The 27,653-nt window shown below is 36.5% G+C and overlaps 1 protein-coding gene across 2 annotated transcripts; it reads right to left on the bottom strand.

Annotated features, from left to right (window-relative positions):
- On the bottom strand, nucleotides 1-26,790 carry trc (Serine/threonine-protein kinase tricornered). 2 transcript variants are annotated; one of them, XM_028182665.2, is made up of 11 exons: nucleotides 26,414-26,790; nucleotides 24,704-24,784; nucleotides 8,997-9,129; nucleotides 8,324-8,471; nucleotides 7,266-7,376; nucleotides 5,812-6,053; nucleotides 4,643-4,797; nucleotides 4,001-4,172; nucleotides 2,317-2,481; nucleotides 1,302-1,465; nucleotides 1-565 (listed from the first exon to the last, which is right to left on the bottom strand). In XM_028182665.2, exons 3-11 carry the CDS (start codon nucleotides 9,116-9,118, stop codon nucleotides 450-452), a joined length of 1,395 nt encoding a protein of 464 aa, XP_028038466.1. In that variant the 5' UTR covers nucleotides 9,119-9,129; nucleotides 24,704-24,784; nucleotides 26,414-26,790; the 3' UTR covers nucleotides 1-449. The 2 variants fall into 2 exon arrangements, with proteins under 2 accessions (XP_028038466.1, XP_089587967.1); XM_089731841.1 differs by lacking the exons at nucleotides 24,704-24,784; nucleotides 26,414-26,790 and adding an exon at nucleotides 14,457-14,594.
- Nucleotides 26,791-27,653: the final 863 nt, after the last annotated feature.

Raw genomic sequence — 27,653 nt, 5'->3', positions numbered from 1 at the left:
TTTTGTTATATTCATTTTATTAAGTATATTATTCATTTTACATGTTACTGTGTATACGGCTTGGATATGATCGTTTAAACTTCTTTTACCTCAATTAAATTCGCGCTCATTACAAACCGCGGTTTTTTTTGTATATATTCAGGTGAATTCATACATAATAATTTAGTTTTACACAAACATTCGTGACTTAAAATCGCACAAAAAAAATCACAGCTTTAAAAAAAGAAAAGGAAGACAGAAAATGAAAAAATAAAATCTAAAATTCCTCATTTCTTTTCAAACAAAACCTACGATACATACGCTATTTTACATCATCCTAAATCTACGAAATGACAAGAGGATGAGTTTTAAACGTTGACATAACGTCGAAAATAATAATTAAGATCGGACAATACTGATCCTTATATCAATTTACACTAGGGCGAGAGTGGCTTGAACGGTTCGCGGCCTCATTTCTTTGTGGGCGTCCCGCGCTGGGTGAGGCCTTCAAAACGTTTGAACGTGTAGTTTATGAACACCCAATCCTTGTAGGCTACTTCGCCTTCTTGGCTGGTTGGTGCGGCAGCTGAAACAAAAACATTAAAAGGTACAGATTAAACATTACTGGTCAATAGCAAATAAGTACTGGACATAAGAAGTAGGTCAGGTTTGAACCCCGTGAGCCCACCTACTAGCCCGGTAACGATGATATGGTTCCCTAGACCATTAGCATAAATAGAAAAAAGAAAAAATAATTTTGGAACAATTCATTTCTTAAACAAAAACGCTTATTAATTACAAAAAGTGCAGCATCAAAGTAATCTGTCGGTACAAAAATATTATATATAAAGAAAAACAATTAACCTAACCGTGCGGACTCACAAGAGGTCCTACCACCAGTAATTACGCAAACTATAATCTTGCAGGTATCATTTTTATTACAGGACGATATTCCTTTAACGTGAAAGTCAATTGTGAACGTTTGTGATATGCGTATTTCATTAGAAAAATTGGTAGCCGCCTGCGAGATTCGAACACCGGTGCATCGCTACATACGAATGCACCGCACGTCTTATCTTTTAGGCCACGACGAATATTTTTCAAGTTAAAGTTTATAATACATTAGCGACTATATAAAAACGGCTTGAGTTACACTGCACTAATAGCTCACAGTCTGATCAAAGTTGGCTTTTTTTTTTGCTCCTATAGGCCATCGAGCTTACGGCCCACCTGATGATGAGTGGTTACCGTCGCCCATGGACCCCAGCAATGCCAGCAGAGCCAAGCCGCCACCCACTAACAACTAACAGTGTACAACTTACGTATCTCGAGCTTCACGTCCGGGAAATCGTCGAAGTTGGACGTGTCGTCTATGGAGCGTACTTCCACGGATATAGCCGCCGGCCGCTCCCTGACGTGCGACCAGTCGACACCGCGGAAGAAGGACACCGACTTTACGTCTTCTATGCCGCGTTGCGATCCCAATCTGCAATGTAATTAAAAACTATACAGGGTGATGTTTTTTGGGCTATACAGCAGACCGTAACAGGAAATATATATGATAATTTAACGCCAAAAATTATTATTTGTTGCTAGGATGTGTGAACGAGCTCACAGCCCACCTGGTGTTAAGTGGTTACTGGAGCCCATTGACATAGTTTTTTTTTTATTGCCCTTGTAGGCAGACGAGCATACGGCCCACCTAATGGTGAGTGATAACCGTCGCCCATGGACGTTAGCAATGCCAGGGGCAGAGCCAAACCGCTGCCTACCAGCCAATCTACATCTACAATGTAAATGCGCCACCCACCTTGAGATATAAGTTCTAAGTTCTCAGTATAGTTACAACGGCTGCCTCGGCCTTTAAGCCGAAACGAATTACTGCTTCACGGTAGAAATAGGCACGGTCGTACCTACCCGTGCGGACTCACAACACGTCCTACTAGCAGTAAACTAATTGCGAATACTCTTCGAGTTACAAACTCTAACGCTGTTGTTATGGACATCAAGCAATTGTATGAATAAAAATATTGAGTTTTAACTAAATCGAACGACACATGTCGTTTATTTTACTTCAAATAATTAATACTTTAGAGAAATCTTGGCATTCGCAATTTAAAGCCGCCATACTCGTGCCAACACGATTGATTTCACTTTATTGACTCCAGTAACCACTTTAATCTAGTTAAAAGAACATTCTAGATCGCATAGTTGGACTTTCGACATTATACGTTGACAACGTGCTTTTTATTTGTTTATTTACAATCATACCGATATATGCGACACAATTTAACATTGCATTAAACAGCAGTTAATTTTCAGATTAAACATTCTCACCTGCGATCGGGTTCCGAACAGAAACGCAATATCGTCTCTCTCGCTTCCTCGCTGATGGGAACCTCGGGGGGGAAAGTCAAGGATTCACGCCAGGACATAACTTTTCTGTACGTCTCCTGGGGTGATTCGGAGCAAAAGGGCGGGTAGCCGATCAACATCTCGTACCTGAAGCAATCGATAACGCCATCTCGAATACGAATTTCGTAACCTTTGTTTGCTGCTACTAAACAACAACAGACGATCGAATAAATGTGTTTATAGAATTCTAACAATCGCATGTTCGAAAATAAAAAAAAAACTCTGTTACAAAGTAAATGTACCTAGTTAATAATATTATTAATTTAAATAAACCTTTTTTATATCGTATTGCATCTTAATTTCACTATTCAAGTTTGTATTGAAAAATTTTACACCCTTTATTAGTTCGACATTGGTGACTGTTTAAAGTTAAAGAAAGGATGTTATTTTAATTATTATTTATCGAATTATTAACTGAAAATTTCATTTGAGTAGCATCAAGTGCAGTAAATAGTCTATTTTTCAACTATTAATACGAAACCTTGAGGAGTCGTTTTCTTTATTCTCAACGTGCGATTCTACGAAATTTATTTCATAACGAGACTATTAAATCACACTTGAACAGGCTTACACGCACAAAAGGCATTAGCGAAATAGAACGCAAGGCTTACTAGGGTATATTGTAATTACAAGTATACAATAATACTAGTAATAGTATGTATTGGTATACTTATAAATATTACTATTTATATTCGCGACACTCTTCAGAGTATTAACAGAATCAGTGTACTTAGTGCGAGATTTTTAACGTTCTCGATAGCGTAAAGCTAACTCAAATTTGTATGGAGTTGGTACAGCGCCCCTAGCGGCAAACGTAGTCAAACGTTCAGACTCCATACAAATTTGAGTTAACTTTTACGCTATCGAGAACGTTAAAAAACTCGCACTAGCCACACAGAGCGAATTTTGAACTATTTTCATTTACTACAATTTGGAATTTTAATTACATTAAGCTAGGCACAGCAAGTATACATTGTCTATGTAATTTATGTGTCCGTTAGAAGACAATGGTTCAGTTTTAAAAAGCTTTATCCTCGGTATGGAAATATTGCTACATTCCCGGAGACCACTACCGGTTCACCATGACTGGTGGAATACCACGGCGGCTCAGCCGCAAGGGAGTTATGTACGAAGGCTAAATGAGATGGGAGCTTTTCGTTATGCACAAGTGCGTTGCATACATTCAAATGCAATTTAAGAGTTCGCAGTTCGCTTTTGCTTTGTAAACGCGTTGGTCGCTTTTGCATGGATGCGGAAATGAATTCGCTTGATCCAGAACACGGGAATAATATGTGAGAATACCTAATCGATTTGGCAATTATGATTTCGTAAAATATTTTAGTTACTTTTCGTATCAACTTCGATAGGTACTCTCATTTAGTAAATAATATTAATAAAGGCGTACAAAAAGAATCTAGTGGTTAAATCATCAAATAAAAAACTGAAATTTGTTTCGGAGTTCAAGGGTCATAATATCAATGTTTTTATAAGCAATCTACCAATCCAACAGGTTAATAGTATTTATAATTTATTAATATTTATGTTACATGAGTTCTGCAAACGTTGACCTTATGACCTTGATATTAATACGTTTCCGACCACTCACATGATGACCCCGAGGCTCCACCAGTCCGCTGCAGGGCCGTACCCAGTCTGAAGGAATACTTCGGGCGCTATGTAGTCAGGAGTACCGACGGTCGAGTAAGCTAATGCCCTTCGGTTCCGCTTCCACGATTCGGCCCTGCGCTTCGAATCCATCGCTGACGACGATGTTGATACTTGTAAAAAATATTGCATCTTTAGTTTTTCGTTGCTTATAAGTTGGAAAGAATAAATTGAGGCTATTGTAAGAGCTATGAGTGTACTCATATATCTATCGCATCTCATATATCCATATATCTTTAAAAAAATCACCATATCTTTAAAAATAATTAGTCGGTGATAGGCAAAGCAATTAAGCCTAATGGCATTTTACCAATCTACTAATCAAATATAACGGAGTTTTTCTTTTTACAAAATCCCTCTGTCATACATTAACATACATTAATTGTGTATTCTCTTTTTTCTTTTAACTTAAGGTTTTTGCATCTTCCTTACAATATATTTTGATGAATAATAAAATTTAGCAATGAAAATTAGTGTAGTACGTGAAAGCATTTTGACAATTTCGTAACAACTAACTATAAAACTCTTAAGAAAATCTATCAAAATAATAATTCAAATTAGTAAATAAATTCATTGAACTTACATGTGAGGAACTTACTGAAATCTGAGGGCGTTGCCCTGGACAGATCTCTGTAGAAGTCCGTTCTGTGACTCTTCTTCAAACCCGTGCACAGACCGAAGTCGCTCAATTTTATGTGTCCACGAGCGTCTAATAATAGGTTGTCGGGTTTTATGTCTCTGTTAAATAATAAATTAATTTATGAGATATGAAGTTTACAAAACATTATTTTAATATTTAATTAATACTAAAAAATGGAATGTTCAATAGAGATTTTCGAAACTAGGTACATAGCTGGTGTCGGCTTCATTAAAGCTACTAAATTTTGTCATAAAAAAATTTATTAATATCAAAGATGATTATTATTAGGTTTGAATTTTTTTATGGTAATTTCTGAAGCACAGACACTACCCTGTGATTACAAATATGAAAAAAGAGTTAGTTTTATGAACCGTGATGGACTCACTTCCTAATTTCTGAACATAAGATTGGAATATTAAAAATGGAGGGAAAATGTTTCAAATGCATTGTTTTGTAAGCAAAAAAAAACGTCTTTTACCATTACTGAAAATGACTGTTATTTTACAAGCGTTAGTAAAATGACATGTTATTATTATTATAAAATATCGTTGATCAAATATTTAATGGAATCTCTTTATTTCAAATTTTAAATTAGTTGAATTTTATTGATTCGATCATCAATTATCAATCTTATGATGACAAAAAGGATGACAACATTCAAATTCTCAAATCATGCTATGATAATCACTCGACAACAGGACATAAATTAATTAAAATGAACAATTTTCCCAGTGAACGAATGGACAATAAATAAGTAAAAATGTTTAAAAAATACCGTCAATTGTGTTATACTAGTGGTCGCGAAGTAGTCGAAATTCGACTATAATTAATTGATATTATAAGTTTGAACATTATTATAGTTCTAGTTACAGATTTCGCCAAAACCACACCATAGACAAATAATATTAAAGATAAACAATATTAACCTATTCTCAATTTGACCACAGACTTTAGCAACAACAAAAGTTTGACAAGAAACGAAGAGTATATAATTATATGCGTGTGTATCAAATACATGGTAGTGTGTGTAATGTTTTTTTTATACAAAAAAAAACTTTTTTTTGTAAAAAGGGATACAAAGTTTTTGCTTCACGTATTAATATATAGATTACCTATGTATAAAGCCCAGTTTGTGTATGCTGTCGATGGCCAGTGCAGTTTCCGCTACGTAGAACTGCGCGCACTCCTCGCTTAGGGTGTCCTTCTTCATGAGCAACGTCATCATGTCGCCGCCCGGCAAGAATTCCATTATGAGGTACAAGTTCATGGGGTCTTGGAAACTGTAGTACATCTTCACCACCCATTGGTGGTCGGCTTCTACCAGGATATCCCGTTCGGCTCGAACGTGAGCCACCTGTAAAGTATTATAACCATCTATACTAATATATAAACATACAGTGGTTTTTACGGATGTTCCGTTATAACTACTATACGATGCATCCGTTTGACTTGAAACTTGGTATCCATGTAGAAAATACATGTACTTAATGGATAGGCTAATATTTATATGAGTGTTGGACTCCCTACACCAGTTGCGGGGGCGTTAATGATCAGAATCTTTGTGGGGTTGAGAAATAATAATGTTAATCTTAAATGCTCGGCGAAGCCGACGGGCACAGCCAGTATCGTATAATATTGTTCAGTATTGTTCGAAATGTTCATTCGAATCGAACGAAACGATCATCAGACCTGTCGTGCTGTATGTGTCTGAACGTTGGGCGACGAAAGTAAAGCATGAAAGAGGAGTGCATGCGACAGAGATGCGAATGTTGAGATGAATGTGTGGAGTGACAGGAATGGACAAGATAAAGAATAAGTATATCAGAGGAAGTGTGCAAGAAGCCCCGGTGATTGACAAATTAAAGAGCAGACGGTTAGCGTGGTATGGACACGTGATGCGTATAGAGAAGATGCATGTGACTAAAAAATATATGGAAATGGTAGTGCAAAGTAGAAGGGGAAGAGGTTGACCGAAGAAGACATGGATGGAGTGTGTGAATGACGATATGAGAGGGAGAGAGAGGAGTGAGTGTTGATTTGACGGCTGATAGAAGAGAATGGAAGAGAAAAGGCAGCAGTGTCGCCGCCACCTAGTGGGATAAGGTATAGAAAAAGAAGAGTACTGTTCGAAATGTTAATAATGTAAATTCACGTGTTGATGATTGTTGCCAACGTCATCTAACGTCATCTACTTTACTAGTAATACTGCCCCGCGACAACGACTTTTGCAAAGGTTGAATGACCTAAAATGTTATGTTAATAATAATCGTCTTTGCTAAGTGTGTTTTATTTGGCATTTGGGAGAAACGTGCAAATATTAATTGTAAATTTAGCTTTTGAGTTCATATAAAACAGTATCTTTACTTTTAAGTATAACATAAATATTACTTGTATATTTTATCTACAAATGCTGATTTCGAATAAACACAAATTGAATTCGATAAAAACGTGATTGTGTCAACAGTATACGACTACAGTCAAAGGGTTAGACTCTTGTTTAATAGAATAGATATTTATGTCCGGTTCTAAAAAAAATTGGCTTAAAAATACTTTAAAATATACCGACCTGTTCTTTCTCCAGCATATCGGCTTTCCGCAGTATCTTCATAGCGTAAACGTGTCCGGTGTCTTTCTTCTGCACAAGTCTTACTTCGCCGAAGGCACCTCTTCCTATAACCTGAAGATTAAAAAACATTCCCAATGTAATTTAAATTACTTAGTTTCTATATTAAGGTAGAATTTAAAAAAAAAATTTTTTTGAGAAGTATAAAATGTTTGCTAAGGAAAGAAGATAATTAAGGTCACAGTACACGCGTGAGAGATGACGGGAAGTAGGTATATAGCACAGTCACGGGTCAACAACTCAATTATTACATGTATCTTCCTCGGATTCAAACATCAAACATTTTTACTAGTGGTAGGACCTCTTGTGAGTGCATCACCCCGCCTATTTCTGCCGTGAATCAGTAATGCGTTTCGGTTTGAAGGGTGCGGCAGCCGTTGTATCCATATCGAGACCTCAGAACTTATATCTCAAGGTGGGTGGCGCATTTACGTTGTAGATGTCTATGGGCTCCAATAACCACTTAGCACCAGGTGGACTGTGAGCTCGTCCACCCAACTAAGCAACGAAAAAATAAAAAATTTCGCGATCACAAAGGAAACACGTAAAAATTCACAATTCAATAGTTCCCGTAACAAAATATCGTTGTTATTTAATAGAAATTGTACATGAACGGATTTTTTTTTTCCACATTTACTTTTAAAAATGTACTAGTGTTTACTGAATTTTTTCAGGTCAAAGGATTTTAAACAACAGTCTGTACGACTGCTTGTTTATCAGAAGATACGGATGTGCAACGCCGGATTCGGTACTGTTATCACTTTAACATTTTACATATTCAAATTTACGTGTTTTTTTTTGTTGTCTTGGCCTCGGCCAGCTGTCATATCATAGTTTTCATAAAAGGTTTTTAAATCATTTGACCTTTTTTTTTTTAATTAACCTTTCCCAAGTTTTGGCTTTAGAAATATTTTTTAATTTACGACATATTATATTAGGCTTTATGGTTTTTTTTTTTTTAAATGGATAATTTTTTTATGTTATTTAACACAAGTCCTCACCTTTAGCGGCTCGAAATCCTCAACACCGAGTCTCGAACGTTTGAGGCGAAGGAATTCAGTTTCCTTTTGGGCATGCTGTTGACGTTTTTCTTGCTTTTGGCTTTCGGAGAGGCTGTCGTCTTTCAACGACTCTTCTAGCTTCTCCAGTCTACCGCACAAAACGACAACGGGTGAAGAAGAAACACAAAATTTGAAACAAAAGAGGGTAGAGACACTTGAAGTTGCTCTTTTAAAAATAGCGGCCCTTGTGTCGGCGTGCTAAAGCCAATATGAATGCATCCAATAAGACTAATGTACCCTTTGTCACGATTCCTCCATAAATATTACTAAACAGATAATTTCTAGCAATGAGGCGATTAAAATATATTACCTAGTGGCCTAGTATTCTTAAATAGAAGAGTTCGGCTTTCACCTAACATTAAGAACAGAGTTTGGCGGTAATATTTTGTAGTTCAACGTGTCAAGGTATTTTTTCATCACATACTCAAAAGTGAAGCAGTAATGCGTTTCGGTTTGAAGGGTGGGGCAGCCGTTGTAACTATACTGAGACCTTAGAACTCATGTCTCGGGGTGGGTGATGGTATTTGCGTTGTAGATGTCTATGTCACAGTCACGTCCCAACCCGGATCGTTGATGACTAGTAGGAGTATTTTGAAAGAGCTAAAATTCGTACCTCTGCTTCCTCTCATAATGCTGCGAGATAAGATTGGTGTAAAAGTTCTCGAGCGTGACCTTAGCTTTGGTGGCCTTGTCTAATGTGTGCCCGCTGAACCGGATGTTATCCGTTCCGGTCATCTCCAGCACCCCTGGTTGAAAGAAGATATACATTACATAATAATAAATTTTATTTTTTAAAAAAAGAAGAGGCCCGCAGACTTTCAGTAAGATGTTCGAATGTGTTCAAAATCCTGATAACAAGCGTTTGTAAGCGTAATGATTCCAGGGTAAACATATTCGCTTGCACTTGCGAAAAATCTTAATGCTAATGATTAAATCAAATAAATTTTTCATAAATCATTTCTAATAATAAACTAAACAAAAAAAACACACAACAAACCGAAGTAACAATTAATTTCATCATTTGTTCATCCCATTGATACTTAATGGATATTAGAGCGAACTTATAAAAAAATTTGTACGATCATCAGTCTTTGATACGTTTTCAAAACAATACAAAACAAATCTGTATCAAATTTTCCTGTTGATTAGACGTCTTTCAAAATGTCGTTCTTTACATACAAGCAAACGTATATTTGTACGTATGTATACACCAATACGTACTTACCAAATTAATAAAATAATATTACCCACGTTTCAGTAGCTTTAATTCAGATTTACACGTTGCTATACGTAATTTAATTTTACATAGAAGTTGAAAGAGTTGTAACATAGAAGAAAATGTAGCTGATGCTATTGGAAATATTGCGATTCCAATTGGAAACTGCATCAGAACGCTAATTAATTTAGATTGTATTAACCATTGTTCGAAGATGTACAATAAATAAAAACAAAGAACAATTGATTTGTTTAACTGTGTGCATATTCAAGCGATGATACATACACAAATGGGTATAGACGTATTGTATATATATTGGAAACACTTATACCGGTATCTTTGATGATATGCTCTCAACTGCTACATTGAAAACTCATGAAGTTAAAGACGATAAAAGAGCATATTATGTTACCGGTCACCGTCCCCGTCGAGCCCTTCGTCGCAAGTGAATTAACCCATAGACACAGCCCACTGAGTTTCCCGCCGGATCTTCTCAGTGGGTCGCGTATCCGATCCGGTGGTAGATTCAGCGAAGCACTGCTCTTGCTAGGGCCAGTGTTAGCAACACACCCAATTTGAGCCTCGTGAGCTCACCTACACCTCAAGGAGAAGCTGATATAGCCTCTCAAGTATAGGTAGGAAAAAAAAGCAGACAGACTACACAAACTTTTTTCTTCATATTATGTGAGTTGTTTCCAATTAAAGCTGACGTATAGTGGAAGTCGACGTCGTGAGCTCCAGCTTTTAAGAAAAGACTGCGTCGTTGAAAAGTAAAAACTGAGCAAAGTGAATTTGAAGAAGTTGGAGTTTAGTCTCAACACCACAAAACCGCTCGGAGGAAATCGCAAGGGGATAAATTATGAGAACACACTCTACCAATGTTTTAGTCTCAATTTATTACTTAATAAGAGAGAGAATTTAATAAGAGAGTAACAAAAAAGTAGGAAAATAATAAGAGAGTTTTTCTTATGATTGACGGATTATGGTGGCCCGGAGGCCTTTCCAGTTTCACCAGGACAGGTGGGCGAGCTAAAGCTCAGCCAGGAGGGGTAGGATTTAGTAACAGAATAAGAGAGTAATAATTTAATAAGATTCCAAATCCAAAATCGTTTTTGCCTGGTGCTTCTTCTAATTCTTAAGATACCATAAGATAAATTACTACTATGAGCTATGAGCTAAACACAGCTAAGAAAGAACTCCTGATCCACAGGGAATCAAATATAGCGACTATAATGATGGATAATTATAAAATTAACAAACACTCATAGTTATTCGTTTAAATGTGAATGTTAATTCAAATTTAAATAAATTAACAAACCAAACGTATAGTATTTACGTATTACCTCATTGATTTGTTTGTTATTGGTAGGTCAATGTATTACCAGACAAACACATTTTAAAAGACATCATTTCCTTATCCGCTCGCCATTTATAGTCACAAATCATATTAACAGTATAATCTATATATTAATACGTGAAGCAAAAACTTTGTATCCCTTTTAACGAAAATTGCGCGGACGGATGAGTATGAAATTTTCCACACTTATAGAGAATATAGAGAAGGACTGCACAATGCTAATATTTTTTTAAAATAATGCATAAAGACACATTAAATCAATAAAGAAAACATTACACAACTTTTTTTTTTTATTTATTGCTTAGCTGTGTGGACGAGCTCACAGCCCACCTGATGTTAAGTGGTTACTGGAGCCCATAGACATCTACAACGTAAATGCGCCACACACCTTGAGATATAGTTCTAAGGTCTCAGTATAGTCACAACGGCTGCCCCACCCTTCAAACCGAAACGCATTACTGCTTCACGGCAGAAATAGGGGGAGCGGTGGTACCTACCCGTGCGGACTCACAAGAGGTCCTACCACCAGTAGTTACGCAAATTATAATTTTGCGGGTTTCATTTTTACTACACGATGTTATTCCTTCACCGTGGAAGTCAATCGTGAACATTTGTTGAGTACGTATTTCATTAGAAAAATTGGTACCCGCCTGCGGGATTCGAACACCGGTGCATCGCTTCAACACGAATGCACCGGACGTCTTATCCGTTAGGCCACGACGACCACACAAACCACTACATACCATGTAGTTGACGCACACACGCATGCATACTATTTATTGTCAAACTTTTGTTCTTGGCGTCTGTTGTCAAATTGAGAATAGATTAAATATTGTTTGCCTTTGATAATATTTTTTATAGTGTAGTCTTGGCGAAATTTGTGATTATAGAAGTATAAAATACAATCATAATAGTGTACAAACTTACAATTCCAATTAATTATGGTCGAATTTCGACTACTGCGGGGCCTCTAATAATTATAAATTAATGTTCCAAATAAAATAAACGTATTCAATTTACCTACGTGCAATGATAAAAATCTGTTATCATTATCTCATCTAATGATTGACGCGTTAATAACATACGTGACCGGGAGCATTTTGTAATAATAACGCAACAAGTTAGTTTGTTACGATTAGTTAGAAATTAGTTCTCTGAATCATTCGTTTACTGACGAACATTCAACTAAATACTACGAATTTAGCCCTTCAACAGTTCGCATGTTTTACACTATCACCATATCAATTCGTAAAGCGGACAACAGAGCTGACGATATCATTTCTAGTTAAATAATATGTCCATTATTCTATGATCCTGTTATAACTTATTTCGATGGTATTTAATACTGGTGGTAGGTGAGTCCGCGCGGGTAGGTACCACCACCCTGCTTATTTCTGCCGTGAAGCAGTAATGCGTTTCGGTTTGAAGGGTGGGGCAGCCCTTGTAACTATACTGAGATCTTAGAACTTATATCTCGAGGTGGGTGGCGCATTTACGTTGTAGATGTCTATGGGCTTCGGTGACCACTTAGCACCAGGTTTTTTTTATTTATTTATTGCTTAGATGGGTGGACGAGCTCACAGCCCACCTGGTGTTAAGGTGGGCTGTGAGCTCGTCCACCCATGTAAGCAATAAAAAAAATCTTTAGTGCTTGGCTCTAATTGTAGTTTAAATGACACCTGCAACATGATATTCAATGTTATTGGTAAAGTCGTCTAATAACAATGACATAATCATCCTACTCTAAGTACATAATATTTTATACGTAAATTTTTATGAGTTTTCTCCTAAATCATTATGAGGATGCAACAAGCTCTTTGGTCAATTTTTTCATTTAAGTTGACATTACGTCCGGTGCATATACATTTTAGAAGTTATCCTTTGCAGCCGATATTTTCTAGGTCTAATGGTTTATGTTTTGAGCTCAGCATATTTCTTCCCTATTAATCTGTTTTTTTTTCTTTTTAGTCATGCTCAAAATACCATAGAATGGTTCACCTATTATTTTCTGTGTTTTTACGCCATTATTAGAGTGAAAGACTACAAGAATAATTTAAATTTATTAGAATATTCAATCATTGCAGTCGTAATAATCAATTTGTGGTGTTAAACAGAATACCAGTAACCGAACCTCATAGTCATCGACACCAGTTCACTGCGGGCCATAAGCATCTCCTAACCCACGCAAATGAGCGCTCTGTCTTAGACTTTTCTCGTCCGTTTTTAGCAGGAGTTACTTGACAGTAACTGGTTGTAGTTTTCATACAAATATACGGAGTGCTGCAATTTACAAAAAAATAAATGTTTTCTGTAAATTAAGAAAAAACATACTCAAAACTCACTTTTCATATACTAAACAAAACTAACAAAAAAAATAATCAAACAATATAATTTTACATTTAAAAAAAAAAACTAAAGCAATTCTAAATGCGAACAAAAGAACGTTTTACATTGTGACTTTGTCGACAGCAATCAGGTCACGGTTCCTGACTGAAATCATTCGAAGACCTCAAGCCTTCAAGGTCGGTCTCCCAAGGTCACGAATAGATACGAGCATTTGAGCCATCTTATAGATAATGATTACTGCTATACAAAAAAAAAACATCAGGGACTCGCACGAATGGTGTGATTTATCGTAAAATATCAACTTAAAATTCGAAAAAGGCATATCGGAAATTCCTTAAAAGCTTATTCTAGGTATTCAGTGTACGCAGTACGCTCACAAGAACTGGATCGAAATTGGGCAGGTACCACTGTTTTCATATTTTCTGAATTCATAGTATTCGATTTCCTTTAACGATTTGCGTTCGTAAGCATTTATTAGGTACATACATCATAACCTAAGGCATTAAGTCTTGTTCCAATATTAACGCACTTTTAGTACCCATTAGTACAGGCGAAGCGACTTAAATGTTAAGCATTAGGCCACGAACGCTTCGTAACGTAACGTGAATCGTGTTCATTAGTGGTCAAGGCTGACGGTCTGCCGCAATGTAATGATTAGTGTTATTAGTATTGACAGATATTAATACGTCCGCGTTATAGACGATGGCGGTAGTTTAACACTTAATTTTCTTCCGACTTAACACTTACTTCGTGTTCTTGTAATTGTTTAAACTAAATCATGCTCGCAATCGTCTCTGTAATCTCTTGCCGGATCTTCTCAGTGGGTCGCGTTTCCGATCCGGTGGTAGATTCTGCGAAGCACTGCTCTTGCTAGGGTCAGTGTTAGCATCACTCCGGTATGAGCCCCGTGAGCTCACCTACTAATTAAGGTTACGCTGAAATAGCCCCTCAAGGCTATCAGTTTAGGTAGGAGAAAAAAAAGCAGTCTCGATTGTGTTAAACAAGAATTGTCCACCCTTAAAACTCGGACTGTTTCGTGGCAAAAACAGCCAACGAATACAGTTTTCTACCGATGCAAGCTCGGGGTACACATAAAATTTAGACAGCAAATTCAAGAAACAATATTATAAATTAAAAAGAATGTGCATACTCACTTTGATTTTTATTCCCCATTTTATAATAAGAGTAAAAGTTCAAGTCAACAATATTTACACGGCCACGTTGCCACTCACATGCCACATGCCATCTTCATGACTAATGTATTAATTTTTATTAATCACACATCACACTCCTATTAATTAAACTATATATTCTTTATATAAGTTTAAAAAATATATATATTTAGTTCATAAACTAAAAAGAATAAAATATAATAAAATAAAAAGATTCTGGATCTCAATGATCAACTGATTAAGTTTGTGTCATTGAATTATTTAAGTCTACCCTCATTTCGTGTATGCGTGTATTACATATAATAAATATGCACGTTCTGACTGAGCGGCTACTGGATGTATTACTACAGGTTCCATAACTGCAGGGTTCTGTCGAACTCTGTATTTTTGTTGAATATACACGGTCTGAATCTACTAGACCTTTATCTCGTTTTTTTAAAACTTCATCGTCGCGTGAACGACTTCACGGCCCACCGGATGCTAAGTGGTTACCGGAGTCCATAGAAAACACACCGTGAATGTCGCTACCTATTTTTTTTTTTTTTAATACTTAGATGGTTGGACGAGCTCACAGCCCACCTTGGTGGGCCTAAGTGGTTACTGGAGCACATAGACATCTACAACGTAAATGCGCCAACCACCTTGATATAAGTTCCAAGGTCTCCGTATAGTTTTTACTGGTGGTAGGACCTCTTGTGAGTCCGCACGGGTGGGTACCACCACCCTGCCTATTTCTACCGTGAAGCAGTAATGCGTTTCGGTTTGAAGGGTGGGGCAGCCGTAGTGGATGTCTATGGGCTCCAGTAACCACTTAACACCAGGTGGGCTGTGAGAACGTCCACCCATCAAAGCAAAAAAAAAAGTTACAACGGCTGCCCCACCCTTCAAGTCGAAACGCATTACTGCTTCACGGCACAAATAAGCATATCTTGAATTATAAGTCTCAATTGCATTAAAATCCGAATACATTACAGCTTCGCGGAAGATATGCATAGGCAGGGTGATAGCATTGCGTGAGCTCAGAAGACATGCCCTACCATTAGTGATTACGCAGTGGCTTTAAAGGACATGCTCTACTCGAAGGATACAAATATACCGGCGCTCCAACCCCGCAGTCCGATACCGATTTTTTGTAATGAAATACTAACACACCTACCTACTTAATACATGTTCAATGTAATAACTTCTGCGATGAACGAATAAGATCGTGTAATAAAAAAAAACTCACAAAACTAAGATTTGCGCGATTACTGTCAGGGCGACTTGTGAGTCTGCACGGGTAGCTACCACAACCTTAACAATTTCAACCGCGAAGCAGTAACGTGCCAATTTGAAAAGCAACCGTAATGCTATACAATTGAGAATTAAACTCACGTCACAAGTCGGATGGCAATCACGTTGCGATGTCTATTGGCTCCGGTAACCGCTTAACACCGGGTGAGCAGTGAGCCGGTTCATTCATGAATACAAAAAAAAAAAAAAAAAAAATACCCTAAAACCGCGTATACACCAACTAACCCAGAATGATATCGAAATTTACGTTATATACAAATTGCAAAAAACTTTATAAACATTAGGTCACACGTCATGCAGTACGCACAGGCGATACGGATGTAGCCGCGCACGTAACTAAAACACATCATCGTCTTACACAGAGCGAGCCCTTCCCGAAATGGTAGAAACCTTATGCCGTCGATTCCTGAAATCATACCTATACAGATGAATAAAACTAGAAGTGTCCCGTTAATTTTATTTTATACAGAATTAAAAATGCTTAATTTTCCCGGAGCTGATGGTATCGCTCTCTGGTTCAGAAACAGTCGTTCTAATAGCAATTGTGCACGTTGCTATTTTGTTTGCGAAGACAAGACGAAAAATCTATTCAGGATAGGATTTACGTAAAATCCGTTCTCAGTGAGCGTCTCCTGCTCGCAAAAGGACCATCTATTTCAAATTGAAGGTATATCTATGGTAGTTTCGCAGATTTCGTGATTAATTTTAAATACAATCAGCTACAGCTCGGGCTCGCCACCAAAGATCTTATGTGACGCTAAATCTAACATTACTCTGCGATTTGGTTAATAGAAGTCGTTTGTAAGAAATTTGTGTATTAAGTGGAACGAGCCAACTCACAAGCATAAGGTCAAATCTACTTCTTGTGTTCGGAGTTTTTTTTTAATATGACCTCTGTTGATTTGATCATATTATGCTTTAAAATGGCCTATCGAAATCTGTTACACATGAGAAATAATAAGTAAAAGGCTGGAAATGTTTAGATTGGTATTAGGCTTGCACCAATAGAGTACATAAGTAGGCATTAGGATTTAGATTGAATTACCCTGTTGACGTCCACCGCCATTTCAAGTCTAAGTCTAAGTTACTTTATCAATTAGTTAACATAATATATTTTTTGTTATTTCCTATCATATTCCTGAAAATAGTTTTACAATTCGGTATAATTCAGAAAAACAATCGTCAATGCCTTATTTGAAGTGTTCAATTGTTTTTTTTTAAATAATGAATATCCAACATTAAGGATCTAGAAATACTCTTTTATATTTGGTTAGCTTAGTAAATGAATATTGATTTTTATGTAACTCTAAGAGTACTAGTGATCCCGCAGTAGTCGAAATTCAACTATAATAATTAATGGAAATAATAAGTTTTTACACTATTATGATTCCAGTGTCAAAGACTATTCTATAATCACAGATTTCGCCAAGACTACACTTTAGACAAATATTAATAGAGACAAAAAATATAATATAATCTATTCTCAATTTGACCACAGACTATAAGCAATACGAAGTTTGACATCAAACAAATAAGTTTGCATGCATGAGTGTGTAAAATACACGGTAGTGTGTGCAATATTTTTATTTATTGATTTAATTTATTTTTATGCATAATTAAAAAAAAATTGCCTTTCTTTGTATGTACATCTCCATATTCTCTATAAGTGTGTGAAATTTCATACTCCTTCGTCAATTTTCGTAAAAAGAGTACCAAATTTTTGGTTCACGTATTAATATATTAAATATATAGAATATTACATAAAGCCTTTCTCTCACCCTGTATTTTTAAACTAGACCGCTGCGAAACACCATCGATTACATCAGCGGCGAAAATCTCGATAATTACCCGTGACCCAAATAATGTTTGTTAACTAAATCAGTTTATTTCTGTAAACAAAACTACACATACATTACGTTTGAACAGTATGATGTCATTGCTGGCGAAACAAGACATAAGTCTCGCTGACGAAAACTTTATTAAACTATTAGTTTAATTTTCACGGACCGTTTACGAGTTTACCGTCTTGTGACGTTCAAAATCGAATGTTTTTTCAACCAATAGGAATGAGTTATTACAATAACAACACATTCAACACTGTCACTCATACAGACACACACACACATGACTGAGTATCGGTACATAATATAGGAGTCCGATATGCGCCAATAGAGTGACGTCACCACTTGTATCGAATTGTGTTGCTTCTTGCATTTTTACCATTATAGCCAAAATATTTGTGGGAGCACCAAATCCGTGAAGATTGACCGAGTCACTCACTGGGCTACTTCAAGACACAGAACTGCTTTCAAAACACATTTTTTCTTTTCTACTTTCTAGGTCAGACGTTTTTCCTTGAACTCGCTAAAGCATTTAATTTGTAGCCTAGTTATTTTTACATATATTCAAATATTACGACTTTTGTGCATGAGAAATGTCCATAATAAGAATAATGTTTTTTTTTCTCGCAGAATACTTACATGTTTTTCGTGCAATAATCTTTAAATTTTGATGAGCGCTAATCTGTAACTATATAATCATTTTCTATTGTAAAAACTTTAATCGAGTTATGAATTCTACGTAGTGGCAATTTTTTCCCTATTTTTGTAGCCTATAAGAGGCTCACGGGCTCATCCTGAGATTTGCTATCAATAGCCCTAGCAAGAGTAGTGCTTCGCAGAATCTACCACCGGATAGAAATCGCGACCCACTGAGAAGATCCGGAGCGAAACTCAGTGGGCTGTTTCTATGGGTAAGTTCGATGAGGACGGTGACCAATACTTTAGAGGCCTAAAAGCACCGAGAGTGGATCCGGGGGATCCGACGAGACATGTTTTGGGCAACGGCGGCTTTGCGTTGCCCCGTCGTCTGAGTCGGATAAGCGTAGTAACTAAATTCACATGAAATATTTTAATAATAAGTAATCATCTACATATTTTATTTCCAAAATTAATACAGAACAGTATTTCTTAAAATATTAAACATTCAAATTAACCCACATTCCAAACATTCCTTTTTGTTTAGTAAATAAATTTTATTTATTTATTTATTTTTCCTCTTATATTACCATAAGTTTGTATTGTTTTGTTCGTAATATACCTATCCTATCCTGTATCTCAACGATTTACCAATTCACTTTAACTATAATTCTGAACGGCCATCCTAATTTCGAAATTACTCATCGCACTAAAATTACACATGATCAAATCGTTTGATACATGTAAACGTCTAGGACGAAAAAAAAAACGACTTAGAGAAACAAGTTCTAAAATAAAGTAAAGTTTGTATAAAGTACACATAGGACAAGGTCGTGATTATGTCAATAAGACTAAAAAAAATCTGAAATTGATTGTGAATCGTTTTTTTTTTTTTCGAAAATAAAATGGCCGTCCGTATTATTTACAACATATCCCAAAAACGTATATTAAAAAGGCGTTACTGTGTTAGAAAACCGTGCATACTACTCAATCGAATAACAGTTGTTGTAGAACTCAATTTGTAGGCAGATTTTTTTTTCCTATGCTGAGAACCTTGAGAGGCTATTTCAGCTTCGCCCTAACATGTAGATGAGCTCACGGGGCTCAAACCGGAGCGTTGCTAACACTGGCTGGCCCTAGTAAGAGCAGTGCTTCTCAGAATCTACCATCGGATCGGAAACGGGGCCCACTGAGAAGATCCGGCGAGAAACTCAATGGGCTGTGTCTATGGGTTAATTCGCTCGACGAGCCCTTCGTCGCAAGCGACGGGTTCGACGAGGACGATGACCGGTGCTTGTAGTACCTAAAAGCACCGTTAATGGATCGGGAGGATCCGTAATGACGTGTTTTGGGCGACGTCGACTATTTACCATTCGGTCTACAGGATCAGGTATGTAATTTCCAGCGGCCACGGCAAGTTCTCACGTCGTGCCGCCTTCTTATGATGTAGACAGATTACGATGACTACGGACCATTATTTTTGTCGCAGGTGTTCAAAGCTCGCCTAGTGATAAGGTGTCATAACACGAACACCGTTGGTTACATCGAGACGAGACTTGCAATAGGACACCGGTCATCCTAACCTGCCAACCAAAAAGCTATGCATTGCAAATTGTTATACTCTCTATAACATGTTTTGGATTCCGATCACATTGCTTACATTAGCATTTTAGCTGTCGCATCCATTACAAATAGTAATCTGTATATACATGTACAGTCAGATATGATAATTTCCAGGAATTATTCATATAATAATCGCATTACAATAAAATTGCAGATATTTTTTTTGTTAAATATATAATGTTATATTTGAAAGAGAATGAACAATAACTTATGACATTGTAAAGTTAACATTGAAAGTGACCCTTTTTAGCTTATGTAGGATCACTGCATCCTGTGTGAACGATTTTGAAATTTATTTTTTTGTTTGATCCTTTCAATTATGAGTTGGAGTTGTGTCTATTTTGTCTAATTTATTTGATGTATACTATTCTTGAAATCGTTTATCATTTAACTAAAATGCGAGCAAAGTTAAATTCAAATAAATACACATAAGCTATTTTCGACGTAATTTGCATTGCAATTTGGGACGATTGATGATGGTATAGTTTAGTAAATACGAATGTTCAATAACCTACAAATGAAATAAATAATTTTGAATATAATGTAGAACAGCTCTCCGGTACAAAACAAATAAATCTAACACACACAAATAAACGAAAAAAAACACATTTTTTTTTCTATCTATGCTGATAGCCTTGAGAGGCTATTTCAGCTTCACCCTAACGTGTGTAGGTGAGCTCACGGGGCTCAAACCGGAGAGTTGCTAACACTGACCCTAGCAAAAGCAGTGCTTCGCAGAATCACCACCGGATCGGAAACGCGACCCACTGAGAAGATCCGGCGAGAAACTCAGTGGGCTCGAACAATTTATAGTAAGTAGTATTTATAACTGTTGACTTCGTAAAATATCCGACAATACCGATTCAAACCTACGTCGTATTTTTCTCTTCCAATTATAAATTCTATTGCAGAATCGAAACTCCGTCTTCAATATTAGTACGTCATAATAACATGCAAGTCTTGCAGACTCTGCCTTCTGGATATATTACTTTAAGGTTCTGTATTGTAAGCCAGCGATACAACAAAGCAAGGAGACAGTTGTCACTTACTACCTTGTAGGTTTTGGACCCAGCGCGTTAGATAGCGTCCGATCTCATGGCCCTCTTGGTGTTAAGTGGTTACTGGAGCCAATAAACATAACAATGTGAATGCCACGTATGTGTTACATTGCATAGTTGGAGTGCAAAAACGACTGAGTAATGAGTGGTATTTTAAGGTTTTTTAAAAGTGCTTTTTTCCTGTTCTTATTAAATTAAAATTCATTACATATGTACACATATGTACATCTAGTAAATAAAATATTTTAATTCTTATGAGTCGTTAATTAAAACAGACACAGCAGCGGTCGATATACATAGAACTTATTATATTGTCCTCTTTCTCTTTTGTCGTATCACTCTTGTCAGAGCGGTCGTGGTTGGTCGGTTGTGGTCGTCATGCAGTATTATTGCTGTGGGCAGATGTTATGCGCCTCACGAGCAATCGCCACTTTTCCCGGTTTGTGGAGAGTCTGGTGACTTTACTGGTGGTAGGACCTCGCGTGAGTCCGCACGGGTAGGTACCACCGCCCCGCCTATTTCTACCGTGAAGCTGTGATGCATTTCGGTTTGAAGGGTGGGGCAGCCGTTGTAACTATACTGAGACCTTAGAAGTCATGTCTCAGGGTGGGTGGCGGCATTGTACGTTGTAGATGTCTATGGGCTCCAGTAACCACTTAACATCAGGTGGGCTGTGAGCTCGTTCACCTATATAAGCAATAAAAAAAGCCTGATATACTCATGCAAGCAACCGCCAATTGCCGACATAGTCCTACTATATCGTCAAATTAGAGCAAACAGAAATACATTTTTCTGCACTAAACGCAAGCAGCGTTTCCTCCTGTGGCTCATTTAGATTATCGGCGAACAATTCGCCAAATAATTCCAGCACGAATACGACCACGCAAAGACCCATTTGTTTATTCATTTATCATTCAGTGAACCCAGATCTTTCAAACATGGATGACGTGCGATTCGCTTGGTATGTCTATTCAATGTTGACTCACAAAATAAAATAATAATAATAAACAAGACGGGGTTTTCCTCATCATTTCTAAACTCGTTAGAAAAATATATATAAATATACTCTTCAAAAAATTCATTTGTCGCAATACCATCGCAAATAATAAACCGCTTGCGACAAAGTTTACGAGTCGACTGAACAATGACGATAGGTAAAGAGCGCGGACGAACACCGACCAATAACCCTTTAGCATTATGCCTCATTTAGATACTCGCCGAGTACTGACGAATAGACGCGAATACGACTATCTAAGTCGTCGTGGCCTAAAGGATAAAACGTTTGGTGCATTCGTATGTAGCGATGCACCGGTGTTCGAATCCCGCAGGCGGGTACCAATTTTTCTAATGAAATACGTACTCAACAAATGTTCACGATTGACTTCCACGGTGAAGGAATAACATCGTGTAATAAAAATCAAACCCGCAAAATTATAATTTGCGTAATTACTGGTGGTAGGACCTCTTGTGAGTCTGCACGGGTAGGTACCACCGCCCCGCTTATTTCTGTCGTGAAGCAGTAATGCGTTTCGGTTTGAAGGGTGGGGCAGCCGTTGTGACTGTACTGAGACCTTAGAACTTATATCTCAAGCTGTGTAGCGCATTTACGTTGTAGATGTCTATGGGCTCCAGTAACCACTTAACACCAGGTGGGCTGTGAGCTCGTCCACACATCTAAGCAATAAATAAAAAAATCTAAACAGCTTATTCGGGTGTATTCGGTATTCGCCACGAATACTCATTCGTTCTCCGAGCGGTGTCGGTTTTTTGGCACGATTCAAAACATTGTTGGCCGGATAGTCAGCCGAACTAAGATGAGGCCAAATTAGGCCAATGTAACGAAATTATTATGTAGTCATTAGTGCTTGATGCGTCTGCAAATTTTCATGTTAATCGAACGTTTTGAAGTTGATATTTCGAAGAGAGATTCAATTACATACAGGGCAGACAATAAAAGCGTGCTCATAAGAACAGGACGATCTATTCAAATACTCAGTCAAACGTTCTTACAATGCGACGATGTGTGATTTACGTACATCCTGTCATCTTCCCTTCGTGTCCTTTTGTTATCGAGAACTTTGCCCTTCTTGTTTTATTTATAAGTGTTTATCGAACAACGAAAACATAATTACAATTTAAAATAGTTTTAAAGTTTAACCTTAGATATATTTTTATAATCTATACTACTAGGAAGTTCGCTTGTTTGTTTGTTTGAACGCGCTAATCTCAGGAACTACTGGTCCGATTTGGAAAATTATTTAGGAAGGCTATAGGCTATATAACATCACGCGAAGACCAATAAAGAATGTTTCAAAATCGGGGTTTTTCCCCTTTTGAGAGCATCCGCTGCGTGCGCTGCGGAAACGCTTAAAGTTTCGCTAAAATAATGTATGATAAAATTGTTTCCTTTTAAAGTTCTAAAAAAAGTCCGCGTCAGCATAATAATATGTCCTATATTTTAAGGTTAGCTCACTATAACGTTTTTTATGCTAACCAAATTTGTTCTAAAATAAAGGTTCATTATTAGTAAGTAAGTTCATTATTTGTGAAGGTGTTTTTATGAAGATCATATTGGTCCCTATCCAAGTTTACAAGTATTTAATTTTGTAGGCTTTGAAAATTATAGATTTTTCTGGATATCTCCAGGATTCCATCATTAGATCATTGACGATTACAGGACCATCCATCAGGAAGTCTACCTTTTCGAACAAAAGAAAAGAATTATCAGAATCGGTTCAAGCATTCTCGAGAAATCAGTGAACATGCATAGATAAAAAAATTGTGGTCGAATTGATAACTTCCTCTTTTGAAGTCGCTTAAAAAGCGTAATTTTGGTACCTTAAATAGCTCCCTCCTTAACATTCTATTATCCAAAAATATTTTCACTTTCTACGTACATGAAGAGGCGAGTAAAATTTTGCGTTATGCTAAAGTAACTATTCCACACGGACGAAGTCGCGGGCAAAAGCTAGTGTTTAATAAAATCCTATTTTCGTGTATTAGTATTCTTTTTCGGTTCGGAATTTTGATGACTCAATCGCGTAATAAGTGCGAGCAGTCCAAATCCCACAATATGCCAATAATGAAAACCAACTTTATATTAAATAAATATTTTAAAAAAACTAACAAAGTACGCTTTTATAGAAAATCCAACTAAAAAATAGAAAATAAATTTTAATAAATTTGAATTAAAAATAGTGTAAGAAAAAAGGATTTTATTGTAAAATTTTATTTCCCCTTACATTTAATAATGGATAATAGCGGCTACTCGTGTGTAATTAGGAAATTCCAATTGCGAATGATCGATAAGTCGCTCGATGTGGTATGTCGTGGGGTGAATGGGGGGAAAATGTTTGACATTATTAATACAACAAAACATGAAAGAGGAACATGTTTTTCGTAGCAAAACAAATGGCTTTAAAGGCAAACATTCTGCAGGTGAATAGTAATTTTAATGATCCTCACATATTTATATATATATATATGCATAAATTATTCAGTAAACTTGAAAGAAATGTGACTTAAATTCCAAATTACATTTATCAATTTAAATGGTATGGAACAATGCCTCTTCAGTTGAAGTTTAAAAAAGTGTTGTAGTTACAACACTTTTTTAAAGGACCAAACATTCTATTATTATAATATATTATGATAAATAATATTATATAAATAATCACTTAATTAAATTTAAATCCAAAGTATTTTCAAAATGCCTTCTCGATTTTACAAATACTTAAAGTAAACTTAATATTGAGAGAATCGGTTACAAAAAGATTACCTGGCGGCTGGGGTGCTGGTGATGGAGTATCTGGGGCCACCGTAGTGCCCGGGGTGCTTTTCCCCCAAGACACGGCTCTGTCTACAAATAAAACGAACTAATGATTTTTTTTATGTTATAGGACTGGTGACATTGAAAGGTCTATCTATTTGATCTAAATGATCTATTTCTACCAAAGAACAGTTGCTTTTTAGTTTGAAGAGGAAGAGCCATCAAACATGTAAAGGAGTTTTCACACATAGGTTTTAAGGTATATGTGAGCTTTCACATGTCTACTACCTCCAGTTACCACTAAATGGATGAAGGTGGGATGGTGCTTGTTAAAGCCCTTTGACCGACATGCCAATATGTAGACATTCATCTAATATGCAGGCATCCAAACTGCGAGCTCATCCACCCATGTATGAAATAAATTTAAAAAAAAGCTGTAATAACAGCAATTTGAAATTCAACAAGACTGAATTTTTAAAAACATTATTTAGTGATGTTAACTAAATCAAACAATTATATATTATTTAACTAACATCTTCTGAATATATTATATTTAACTTGACAATCAATTTGATTTCTTTTTGTAATGTTTATGATTAATAGGACTAAGTCTATATATGTTTTTTTCCATACTGTTAGTACTAGTTACTACAAAATGGAACAGATGTCTATTAGAATATGGTAAACATTATTTGTGCAATAAATCATTTTTATTCATTTATTAATCATTTAATCTGGATATCCTAAGCCCTAACATTCTTCAAAGAAATTTGCCTGTAATTCAGTCTCACTTGTGAGCTCTTATGTTAATTTTTTATTTGATATTCATTAAGTTAAGCATTTAGTTTACTTATTAATTTAATTTTAAAACGAATGCCTTTCCCAACTTTATTTTGACTACAATTTTGTTTTACTCGGATTTTGAATTTGACCTTAATGATAAATGTTTTGTATAATACCATTATATATTCTAATAAAACTATTTTTTAGTTTTATCAGTAACCATGACATAATATACCTTTTTCCTACAATTGAGCACTATTTTTAATTGTGCTTAGTAGAATTATGTTTATATTCATATCAATGTTACATTTATTGGTAGTCATTAAAAATCAAAATTTTATAAAATATTACGGCTTTCTGTAATTTATTTAAAACTTCTATGTCCACATTGCATTCTTTTGAAAACATTAAAAACTAAAAAGCTTCACTTAATCTTTTTTTGTAAGCAGATTGAAGTTATTTGATTAAGGACAATCTATTAAATTGCTGACACAGCTCGTTTAAATAATTCATATATGACCACTATATAAATAACAACTAATGTATATTTTAGTTCCTGTTTTGAAGTAATGAGATTGTTTTTGTTTGGCCTAATTCTGTTAAAATACTCTATGCATTATACATATAGAATGGCCTTTTACTCCCGAGAAGTGAAGGGTGCACATTCTCAGGAGTGAGAGGCCATTCTATTGGTACCAATTAAGCAACCATGATCAGTAACACTACACAATTCAAAAGTCATGTATTAAGCCATACACTGACAGAAGAACTTTAGTAAAATGGTTCTTCATTTATAAATAGACATGATTGATTGATAGACCATTGAACTAATTAACGTAACCGATACAGAGCACGAAAAAGCGGAATTCTGCGTCACAAAGGAGCTCCTTTGCTCGCGTCCACTCTCAAGACACAGTAGACGCCTCGCGAACTTACCTTGGGATATACTCTCACACGAAAAATGTTGCTCGAGAGCCAGTCAAACGACTGCTTTAACAGAGAAACAGCATGGAACCAATTCTTTCTTTTGGGAAGAATTAAAATCGATAAAATTGTAACGAATAAAACGTTGGCACGGTGTCACTGAACGCTGGCGCGATCGTGCTAGTTTGCTTCGTTGACCGCGACCGACACTCCCGAATGAATAATACCTTTGTTAAATAAGTTACGGCGGTGAAATAACGGGATTTCTGACGAGCTAACACACAGAGTTTGCACAAAGAAAGATGTCAGGCGAGATGCACAGACTGACATCAACATAGATTATCACAAATATACAGCAAAATAAAGTATGACCTCTATCATTGAGAAATACTCTTTTATAGAGGTCCCGCAAAGCAGTTTGTTATGTAGGGTTACCAATCTAACTGATTTTAAATGAACTGATGCTATTCTAATAAAAACGGTGGAAACTGACATACTAGTATTACCGTGATTTCATTCCTTTCATGAAATTTATTTTTGTATCTCAGATTAGAAATTAAAGATCAAAATCTGTTTTAATTCTCACAAAGTTTACTTTTCATTGGGGATTTAAGAGAAAGATGCAATTGATTAATTATTGATTTTTACCCATTTTGTAAATTTCTATGGTAAACATTTACTATAAATATTCGAAGACGAATGTCGGATCATAATATAAATGTGTATGACGGCGTTAACGATATTTATGTTATATAGCACGTGCAATAGGAGTGACTCACACAAGCCAGGTGCGCCGGCCGTGTCGTTCCACTCGTAAACAACAGCTGCAACAGAAGTGACTCATAAGCCAGCTGCGCCGGCTAGTATAAAAAGGCGGAACGTGCCTTGAAATGAACGCATCGACATCAACCCCACGAAAAGCACAGCGGTGCTCTTCAAAAGGGGTCGCCCTCCGAACACCACGCTGAGCATCCCTCTCCCGACTAGGCGCGTCAACACCCCCGCCCCCGCCGTTCGCCCAATCACGATGTTCGACCAGCCCATACCGTGGGCCCCGAAGGTCAAGTACTTAGGCGTCACCCTCGACAGTAGGATGACGTTCCGCCCCCACACTAAGACGGTACGCGACCGTGCCGCCTTCATTCTAGGACGTCTCTACCCGATGATATGTAGGCGAAGTAAAATGTCCCTTAGAAATAAGGTGACACTCTACAAAACTTGCATACGCCCCGTCATGACCTATGTAAGTGTA

This window comes from Bombyx mandarina, chromosome 01 (genome assembly GCF_030267445.1).
Source record: "Bombyx mandarina strain Sakado chromosome 01, ASM3026744v2".
Taxonomy (NCBI): domain Eukaryota; kingdom Metazoa; phylum Arthropoda; class Insecta; order Lepidoptera; family Bombycidae; genus Bombyx; species Bombyx mandarina.
This window is presented reverse-complemented; position numbering and strand designations above follow the sequence as displayed.